At 36.6% G+C, this 11233-nt stretch overlaps 2 protein-coding genes across 2 annotated transcripts; one reads left to right on the forward strand and one right to left on the reverse strand.

The window, feature by feature from the left end:
• Positions 1-156: 156 nt before the first annotated feature.
• LOC576804 (allatostatin-A receptor-like) lies at positions 157-1242 on the forward strand. Its single transcript, XM_030998523.1, has one exon. It carries the CDS (start codon positions 157-159, stop codon positions 1240-1242), a length of 1086 nt encoding a protein of 361 aa, XP_030854383.1.
• Positions 1243-2929: 1687 nt separating this feature from the next.
• LOC105437255 (protein crumbs homolog 2-like) lies at positions 2930-8254 on the reverse strand. Its single transcript, XM_011663658.2, has 4 exons — positions 8236-8254; positions 7636-7758; positions 6821-6925; positions 2930-5476 (listed from the first exon to the last, which is right to left on the reverse strand). The coding sequence occupies exons 1-4, from the start codon at positions 8252-8254 to the stop codon at positions 5106-5108; spliced, it is 618 nt and encodes a 205-aa protein (XP_011661960.1). The 3' UTR covers positions 2930-5105.
• Between the last annotated feature and the right edge of the window lie 2979 nt (positions 8255-11233).

Here is an 11233-nt window from a genome sequence, read left to right on the forward strand (position 1 = left end):
ACAGGTTCCCCATATACCTAGATTGTGTTTACATCGCACCTGCATCAAACACCGTTAGTTCTGCTGGTTGCGATTGAAGCAAAATCCGACATTCGTCGATCAAGATAATTTCTTCTTCTTCTTGTTCTGTGCCGATTTCGGAATCGAGACATGAACATGGCCACCGGAGCTTCACCGCTTTGGAATTCTTCAATTGATCCCTCGTCTGGGATTTTCGAAACGGGTGATGGTAACGATACAGCTAGTGGATGGTCCTGGCTCCCGCTCGTATGGAATTGGTGGGTGATTCTGCAACTGATGTCCGCAGTGCTAGGTATGGCCGGAAACCTCTTGGTCATTCTTGTGTTGTACCAGTGTCGTGCAGCAAGTCGCTCTACCGACATACTTGTCGGAAGCCTTGCTACTGCTGACTTCCTAGCATCCTTTCTCATGATTCCGATTCCACCCCATCAGACGGTTCCTGTCTCAAGGATAGGTAACGTCTACTGTTGGTTTGTAGGTAACAGCACGATAATGTGGATCTGTTTGACAGCATCCACGTTCAACCTCGTAGCCATCTCCTGTGATCGCTACTTTGCCATTGTGCACCCGTTGCAGTTCATGCGGTACGTCACCAAAGGCCGGGTTCGTGTGAGCGTGTTGTTGATATGGGCGGCTGTATTCATTCTTGTTGGACTCCCCATTTGCATCAGCTACGGGGTGGACAGCGACAAGAGGACATGTGGATTCCTGTTCGAAAGCAGCACCGCCAAGGCAGTGTATGGATGGTTCATTTTCCTGCTTCGTCTCATCATCCCGACCATGATCCTCGTAGTCACCCAATCCGCGATTGCGATCGTCCTCCACCGGGAGTCCAAGGCCTTTCGGAAAGATGTCAATGGAGCTATGCATTCCCAACGCTCTGTACACCTAGAAGCTCGTGATCACGTCATTAAACTCATGCTCATCGTCAGCATCGCTTTCATCATATGCTGGTCACCCAGTCAGATTTTCTTCTTCGGTATCAATATTGGGTTCATCTCCTTCGAGTACCTCTACACTCCAACGCAACGTATCTGCAAAGTGTTAACGCTATGTAATTCTTGTCTGAATCCCATCATTTACATCGCAAGGCACCCTCACTTTCGTGTGGCAGTGAAGGAGCTTTTTAACGGTTCTAAAGCCATGAAAAACAGAGGCCCTATCTTCGAGCACAAGACTGTGAATCGTGAAAGCAGCGTGACCCTATCTACCATAGCTTAAAGAGTATATGGCTGATAATTCAATTTGATAATCTATGTCATTATAACTCTTTGGTAATCTATGTATATATTTTTTTTTTTCTTCAAGTCAATATATTCACATTATACACACATAATGTTTGTCATAATTTTGAGGGATCTTCATTTTACAAGCTCTGCTTTTCAGTGGATCCCTCCATTTCCACAGGTTTATCTTATAAACTTTAAAAAAAAAAAACATTATACTTTTATGTATACTTTCTATTTCATAACTTTAAACCATGTAAAATGTATTATATTATTGAATGCGGAATTTTATATCTGATTTCTTGTCAAAATTACTGTTCTGTTGGAAATTAAAAATAAACCTGAACCGAAACTGAACTGAATTATAATTTTTGACATACGTATACTTCAATGAATGACATGTATCACGTGTATGATAATATACTACGGTGCTTATTAATCACATCAATTAGAATCACGTTTGACCACGCACAGTAAACGCTCTGCACACACGTTTACCTTCACAGCTTCATTCACGTAAACAATGTGCACCATCTTCACTCCTTGTCGAGTATTCCTACCCCATGGTCACCATGTTGGCATATGGTAATCACTATCAAAAAGGCTTTCGTCATCCTACCAGGTCCCCATTTCTCTCCTGGGTATGGAGTGGTAAATGTAGATTAATGTTTTGCCAAGGGAAATTAATGCCGTGTCTGGCACCGAATCTATACACGACCTTCGCATTTCCAGGTTTTTGCTGTAACCACTCGACTGCGACACCTCTACATTGTTAATGTTCAACCAATTTCAAAGCGATTAAAACTATCTGTAACCAATTAACAAAACTAAATCACGAGATTGCATGAAACTGTCAACCTGCTAAAAAAGAGTAATTATTGAATATATATCGATCACATTTTTGTAGTATGATTAAATGAAAAGAATTGTGTACGCCTAGCTGAATTCATGGCTTTAAAGTAATTTCGCCCAAAACAGACATGGAAGTCTGGTTTATAAATTAGTTAAGATTACATTGGTATAATTATGTGATGTCAATCTAAAAATAACCAAACATTGATAAAAGTGGACTTTATGGAAGGATTAACTGAGGCAGCAAATCCATGAAATATTAAATCTAATACACACCCTTTCCTCAAAAATAAAGGCTTCTAGCCAGTCAAATAAAGGTATAATGTGGGTATAATTGTCTCATCTTCTTATAACAGCCTGTTGCGGTATTCTATCAAACCATTTGAATTCGATAAGCAAAGTATTTTTCAAGCTCTTTACGTGAGTGATCTATATTATTAAGATGATTTAATCTTAGATATAAACTATTAAATTGGGAAGGAAAAAAACATCAAATTTTATTTTAACGATTAATATCTGTATTATATACAGTGGTCAGTTCTTATTTGAAGTTACCATACAATTCAACTTTCTCTGTAGGAAACTTAGAACTCTGAATACATGACAGTATGTTATTAATATTTTGGTTATTGCTTTACTCTCATTTTATTATACTTGACGAACGCCACTGCACATCCAGTCCAGAATTTGGCCGGTTTGTTCTAACATGTTTCATAAGAGCTCTCCTATTTGCTCTCTCTCCCATACCTGCTAATTTCTAAAAACCAGCCCTTACATTACGATAAAAGCAAGAATTTGAGACATAAAGAAATGCTCAAGACGCATTTTGTTCAGTTTGAATGAGTTTCAGAACACCAATTTAATTATCGATGATATCAAAAAGTCAAAAATGTAAAATCAAATTCAGATTATATGAGTTTCGTAAGATTATATTGTTTACTACTAGTGTATATATTCTACTATTAAAATGTCTACACGGGCTGCGAAATCCTGAAAAAAGCAAACTTGCAAACTCTAAATTGATTTTCAAATTTGGGGATTTTACTGAGGGATGAGTAAATAGTGTATAACCAAGGAGTTTTAAGTGCTTCTTGGTATAACATTAGGCTAAAATGTCCAAACTAGTTTTCCCCATACGTTACCGACCGCATCGAAGATTTCGGTTTGCCTGATGATTCTATCATGGACCTACTAAGAATCTACTAAGAATGATAGCCTTTGAACCGAACCAAATTTCATGTAAATGGATATATTTTGTCCATACCCATTAATGTTCTCAAGTGCATAGTACTTGGTAGTGAAAGGAACGCCATAAAATAGCATCGGTAAAATTCGGGAAATTCTGAATTCGTGGGATTATATATTTCTGTATACATGTATTCAACTCCTGACTATTCGACACTTGTATAATTGATACCAACTATTTAACACTTGTGTAATTGATATTGTATAACAATTTAAGTTCATATAACCACTTTCCAGTACCTTTAAGAAAACAAAATAATGTTTTTTTCTATGGAGTAAAGTAAATACTTAAAATGTTAAAGGCGATTACCATTGTCATTATTATTATTGTTATTATCATAATTTGTATTATTATTATTACTATTAATCAATATCATCGTTACCACTATCTATATAATAATTCTGCAATTCTAAAAAGATCACCTTTTTCTGAGCCTACCTTGTGTCATAGTGAAGATATTGTCATTTCGTCATTTAAGAATGCCATATTACATTGCCATTGGTCCAAATATGGAGCATAGTTTTACTTTCAACGGGTCGGCAAAATCTTAAGAAAAAAGGAACGTTTTAGACAAAATTGTTCTCACATTTAGTATTTACATTTCAACAAGTTTAAGTCTGTTTTTTTTCTCACTTAATCAGTAAGAAACAATGAAAATCAATCAAGAATGGAACAGCAATTTAATGTAAATTTCGTTGTAAAATGAATGCATAATTATTGATTATAAACATGTATCACTATAGAAATTATCACTATTATGACGATGATGATGTTGATGATGATGATATATTATGCATAAGCAAACAGTGAATGTTAGTATAGATACATAAACAGACATGAATAAAGCAGCTTATCTACTTGTTACAATCAAATACTTACATACTGATTACACTGTTAAATGATCGTAATTATGTACATTATTAGTAAAAATGAAAACGTACCAACAAGCGGATCAAATAGTTCGCTAGTAAAATTTAATTTAATATAATTGTTGTAACAATGACGTCCTAATGGAAATGTAAAATGAATCACAGAAATAAAAGACATGAGTGATCACCCAGGCCTCCACGCCAAAGAAACACAAATTGCATTTGTTTATAAGTTTATTTGTTTCTTTGGATGGGAGAGTGGCTTCTTAAAATTATGTGTCAGAAAATCCGTAAGTTTTGTGCTGAAAAATTTCAGTATGATGTTTTCTCTTATAAGCAGGCTATAAGAAAGCCTCTTCGAAAGTTTGTAAATCTTTAAACATTTTGTTCACCCTGCTCAAAAATTCTTAGAGTCTCATTAACTTTTCGTTACTGCCGTTGGTGCTTTTCATTCTAAAATAATGGATTATTTTTTTGGAATACATTGTTCACATCATTATCTTATTATCCACTTTGAGCCCCCCCCCCCCCATTTTGTCTTCTCCTTCATTGATAACTTCACTTCCTCACATGAATATCATTGATTGATTTTTACTTGAAAGGTCCTTGAAATACTTTGCTCACATCATTGAAAACAATTATCTTTAGGTCCTCACATAAACAGTATTTTGTGATCTAAACAGGAATTACGCGATGGGATTTTTCTGTGATTACATTCTATTCGTGGCAGGAGAATACCGAATCGGTATCCCTCATTCCTCTACTCTTCTTTCAAACGAAAGATCCACCTGTTAAACCTGTTTCATAATTTTGATCTTACCTTGTCAACTATATTCTTTATTGTTCAAAAAATTGTTATATTAAATGAAATAAATAAAATCAATCAATCAATCAATCAACCAATGGGTAAGTTGTAAATTTAAACCAAAATCGACTGTCGACTTGGTTCGGAACGAGCTTAAATGTCATTTTTTGAGCCCCATTGAATTTGCTATCGAAGGGGGGTGTTCCAAAGCCTCTAACTGTAAGCGGTCCGAAGCTCGTATCCTTAGCAGAATACAGGAAGTCGGGAAGCACATCGCTTAAGAAGTAGACGTAAAGCCGCGCAAAGTGATACTCGATTGATTTGCTAAATTGACTATTATCCACGATGACGGTAAATTGCAGCTCAGCGCTAGACGAAGAGTGAGCGGGATATTCGGGCGACCGGAAGCTCTTTTCTCCGAAGGGCTGTACAGTGTATTCCTCTCCGTCGGGAAATTCTAATTAATGTAAAGAAAATGAGAATTAAACATAGCATACATGACTATACCAAATCAAACATCTTAAGCATGTAGATGATGAATTACACCAGTTTCGACCCGAATATGAACATAGTGACACATTGAAGGGCCACCTCACAAGGGGTTTGTATGTACCAGACAATGATCTGCGGAAGAATATAGTCCACCTGTGCAAATATCACCTTTTTGTTATCAAGTATAAAATTGCTCTAGTCTTTCAAACCTCATATGCTTTCATTTCTGTTATGTTTTTGTTAAGGAATCTTTTCATCGAAAATGTGTATAATGAAAAGTATTTTTTTCCTTCTCATTTGTTATTTCCTATTTGTACCCTTCCCTGATCATTTGGGAAATTTTCTTTTTTCCACTGACGAATCCAGGATATGAGAACATGGGACAGGGTGATATGTGTCTAAAGATGATGACAAAAATTTACTCTCACAATTTTCAGAAGGGTTTCGTCACTTTAGGTCAAGATCTCTGGCGAAAGGGTAATCAGCCCCCATTCCTACCGTCTGCAATCACCGTCTGCTTACCCCGGGTACTCCCCATTTTTTCAAAATTATAGGGGGGTAGAAAAATAGCCCCTGTATTCACGAAAGGTCGGGTAACATAATACAACCAATCCTAATTTGTCCTTGAGGTTAGTCTAATTTTTGTTACATATTCATCTATGAAAAAATGCCCATAGAATAAGTCAATAACCAATTTTATGATTGCTTTACTTTTCATTAACTCTTGTGATTATTAAACTTTTTTTTCAAAAGGGTCGGTTCAAGACGCAAGATTCCGTAGCTTTGCTATAGGTTCTTCAGAAAATTTCGGGTAAATATTATTATACCCGACGCTTTGGCGATAAGAGAGGTGTATTTCACAAACGGTACACCAAAGCATTCGGGAATGGGGGAGGGGGGGGGTTATATAATTCACGAAAGTTCGTGTAATCCGAAGACTTTTGTTGCTGTTTTTGTTGTTGTTTCTTTGTGTGTTTTTCTTTGTTCAGAAAAGACTGTTGCCTAGGCTTACTTCAATTCATCGGGTCATCGAGTCCGGTCGGGTGATCGCGGTACACGACCTTTCATGATACAAAAGCGGAAGATCATGTGAATATGCACGTTAAGGAAGTGACCTTTCGTAGAAATTCCGTAGGGTGTTCACAAAGTGTCGGGTAAATCAGATCAACCATTTGTAGATGAGAAGGTTTTTTTCACATACATTAACACCCTACATTTCGTGAAGACAGGGGCATGTTTACACAAAAGGTAGAGTAACGCGACCACCTGACCCGACGCGCTGACCCGGTGATTCGAAGTAAGCCGTTACCTATGCATTCGCCTTCACAGTCAGACGGTTCACACTCATATCGATTCACGTAATTCAAACACAATCCACCGTTGAGGCATGGAGTACTCAAACACTCGTCAATATCTGTAAAAAAAAAATTAAGATTAAATTTTTAAAAAACACAACAAACATAACATCACTAGGCTTGATCATCTCTAGGTGTTGTAGAGAATGCAGTCAAACACACGAGACCGAAATCAGACCGACACCTTACCGAACATCGCACCCAAAGACCAAGAGTTGTTTGGTTTGGAGTCGGTTTGGATGTGTAATTACTGAGGTGTAAAAGTCGATTTTTCGCGAGCCATTCAGACAACAGACCGAACACAATAATACATAACCCCGTATTACCAAGATATATATCCTGCGTTATCGAAAAGATCTGCGGGGTATACAGTGGTGTATGTCACAACATTTGATAAGTATTGTCTGTACAATAGGTCGAGTTTTGGTTAAGATTTGAAATAGCTTGACCGTGAGCTAACAAATTCTTTATTATTCTGGAGAGATGGAAAGATCCCATAATATCAAAGTTATTTGGATAGGCTTGCTCTTGAAATGCTCTCTTGTTCCAAATATGACTACAAATATTTTGCAATTTTGTGTCAAAGTTTTGATACCATATGTATATGATGTTTACCAAGATGAAGTAATTTTCATAATTCCAAAACCTTTTGACATTATCTTCTAGTTCATAAGCTCCTTTTTAAGAAAAATGTTTCATTGTTTGTTTCTAAATACAATCATCCTCCACTGCTTAGAGAGTAGGAAAAATAATCATGACAATTGTATACCTATGCTACAGTAAGTCCCAGCATACCCAGCAAACGAACCGGTGCAAGAACACTCGTATTCACCGAGTCCATCTTCACAAGTCTGTATACCTGGACACGGGTTGCTAGCGCACTCGTCCTCATCTGTGTTGTAAAAGAATGACAAAAACGATTATAAACCACTAACATATATAAGTCCTATGTTTTCCTATTTACCCTTTCTGTGTATATAAAAGTCCGTTCGATTCAATAGGTGGGTGTTTAGATGTAATTTTTGAGAGATAATCCAGTCGCGGAAAGATGATCTGGGTGAAAGCATATAAATCGTTCAATGTTTTTGAAAAATGAATCAGGCAAAAGAGTGACGAATTATTGGACGTTAAGATCTCTCCTTATCTCTGCTTATTGGCAATACTGTCATATTTCATGAAGTGAGAACTCGAAAATCAAACGAAGTGCAAATAAGAGATAAAATCACGATCGCAAAAACTTTGTATTAATGAAAGTTTCAGTAATGTTATTGCTGCCTATACCAAACAAATCACATTCAGGTAGAATACCCTCTGATTTTATCGTTCGTACATTTCAATTGGCTATGGTTGATTTCTCTAAAATATTTACGATCGTGATTTAACAACATCCTGGCCCCAATGTTAACTCTTGGAAGAAAAGAAAAAAATTATTAGTAATATTCTGGGTATTTATTAAATTTACAGATGAAGGAAATGTATTAATACTCACTGATATCACAATCGAATCCACTGAACCCTTCTGCGCAGGTGCAGTTGTAACCGTCAAACATATCATGACAGGTGCCTTCATTTTGACAGGGTTCCGAATCGCACTCATTTTCCTCTGTCGAGAGAAAGATTGAGTGAAATAATAACGTTAGGTACGTAATTGGTATTTATATATATCCTTACAAATCATACCGTTGTTTAAAAAAAAAAGATTTAGGCCAAGTAGAATTGATTTCTAATTAAACGTCTTCAATATTTTATGAAAATGAGGGGGTTACATATCATTTGATACCCGATATTTTTGTACATACAAGTATCATTGGGTCAATTAACACAGATTTAATTTAATTGTAAATGCACTAGGCGTAAAAAGGCTTAAAAAACAAACAAAGTGGAATTGCAAGTCAATATTTAAGATTTGCAATATACTAATGATTTATATTGAACCTTGTTCCTTGAAGTCCTCCGATTCTTATTTATATCAGTTCAAAACAAATATACCAAATAACTTTTTGTTATGAGGTGGGCCCAACAAAACTAAGGAAGAGAGGACGAGAAACTAAAACTTCATTTTACTTGGCCTTGTATTTGTTATCGCACCCAATTACATTAAAGTGTCAGTCATAAAGTCACTGCTCTTTGTCGAAAGAATGCATACAGCATATTAAATCTGAATCTGAAACTCACCGTAAGCGCACGTCTTGCCGGTGTATCCTGCTGGGCAATGGCAGATGAAATCTGAAGTACCATCCGAACATGATCCCCGTACACAAGGATCACTCTGGCACTCATCAATATCTCGTCAAACAAAAGAAAATAGAAAGAAAAAAAAGCTTCTAAATACACTGCCGTGGAGAAATCTGGAGCAAAAGCATTTAGAACAGCATTAACTAAGGTGACATGAATGCGGTAATCGTTGTGCAGTTTTGGCATTGGGCTGAGATTAGGTGAATGATAAAATTTCATGTCATAACTCTCCAATTTTCCGTTTTTTATTTCCTATTGGTGATCTTTTCCACATCTATTTCAAATGACATGAGCAAAAGAAAAACGGCAATAAACTGCAAATAAAGTTATCACGAACATTAAAATAGCACTGTCGCAGTCATATGCAACGCTTGACTGAGTGATAGGCCTCGACAAAACCTTTGATACGACATTTGCTCCGGCGAAAACTGCTTCCGCCCTCAATTCGTCAAAGGGTTACCAAAATAAAGGGTTACCGATACAGTTGTATGGTTATCTGTTAGGTTTATGGTCAGGTTTAGGGCCAGGGTTAAATCTTAAGGAACCATCGACACCATTGCACTCTTTTGTTTACGGACATGACTGTGCACTGTCCATACCTATTTGGCATGTTTGTCCCTCGAAGCCAGGCGGACAGCCACACGTGACGCTTCCTCCAGGCTCATCATCAAAGCATAGGCCACCATTCTCACATACTGACACAGCCGAGCAATCATCTGGAAATATCATAATCAATAAAAAAAATAAGAAAATCTAGTATTATAAATTTAAGCTTTTTCTCTGTAAAGAACGTCAATATTGTTGATTGTACCGCTGTAAACTAATATTAGATAATATTTCTTTGCCAATGGGATTTTTCTATTTACTCTTTTGTTTTGTATGTTTGTTTTCTTTTGTAAGCCACTGATTGACTGGCAAAACCCGTTTCAAGCCTCGCTCCCCCCCCCCCCACCCCCTATTATCTGAGAGACTATTTTAATGGATTATATCCTTTTGATTCTAGGATATCTAACTAGTTTAATCAGTTTAAGTCAGTTTAATTCGGAGGTATCAATTCCTACCCTCTCCTACATGAACCAGACTTCCAGGACTGACTGATTTTCTCTTCCGAACTTTCTGAAAATAATTCTTCAAGAAACAATCTCGTCGGGACTTCAGCATTTCTTTTTTTACTTGTAAAATATAAGAGTGAATACAATTACCCGTATTCGTCTTGCAATCTACCCCCTGGTAACCCTCGGCACAAGTACATGTGTATCCGTTGTTTCCATCTGTACAAGTAGAAGCGTAATGGCATGGAGAACTCAGACATTCGTCAATATCTGAAAGGGAAAACAAAAGATCCAACAATCATTTTGTCAACATAAAAACATAAATTCTACCCCTCCTTTCTTTGTATAAAAAGCAACCGGCTTAAGTATTTGCTATACTACTCGACTTTCTCGTAGCAATTTCAGCTTGAGAAAAACCAGGAAAGAATAGCAACTGTCCATTTATTCCAAAATGATGTCGTTATGTAAATGTTGTTCTAATCTGATGTCATTATGTAACGATTTCTGATAGGTTATTCCTTTTCTTCTTCAAGTAATCTTTAAAGAGCTATGCAGCCTATCACTAAGATGAACTAAAGATTGCAAGCGGTGTGACGAAAACAAATGAGGTTTAATGGGATGAGGGCATTAGATGCCAAAGGAGTAGTCACTGGAAGTTCTCTGGACTGTAAGGACTTCCCTTCACTTGCTGGAAGGCTATGTCATGGTTCTTCCGTGTTCGCAACATGTATGAGTATGAGTGGGAAATCATTGGTTACATGTGTGACAGTAATGTGGATGTGATTTCACATAACGTACATCGATTGATGATAATAATAACAATAATAATAATGCTTATAATAATAATAATGGTCATTTATCCTATGCTATAATCTATGAAATACCATAGCGCCTACAATGTTTGGAGAAATACATAATGTTCTCATTTTCTTTCCTCATGTATCTGTGATTTATGACAACAGTTTTCAGAGTGGTAATAAATATTTCTTAATAATGCTTCTGCACGTGTTTTCAAAATACCCTCGATATCAATGCAATACCTTGTAACTAGCGAGTTCGTACAATTCCATTTCTGGCTGA

The sequence above is a fragment of the Strongylocentrotus purpuratus genome, unplaced genomic scaffold (assembly GCF_000002235.5).
Source record: "Strongylocentrotus purpuratus isolate Spur 01 unplaced genomic scaffold, Spur_5.0 spur5_scaffold_5, whole genome shotgun sequence".
NCBI lineage: Eukaryota > Metazoa > Echinodermata > Echinoidea > Camarodonta > Strongylocentrotidae > Strongylocentrotus > Strongylocentrotus purpuratus.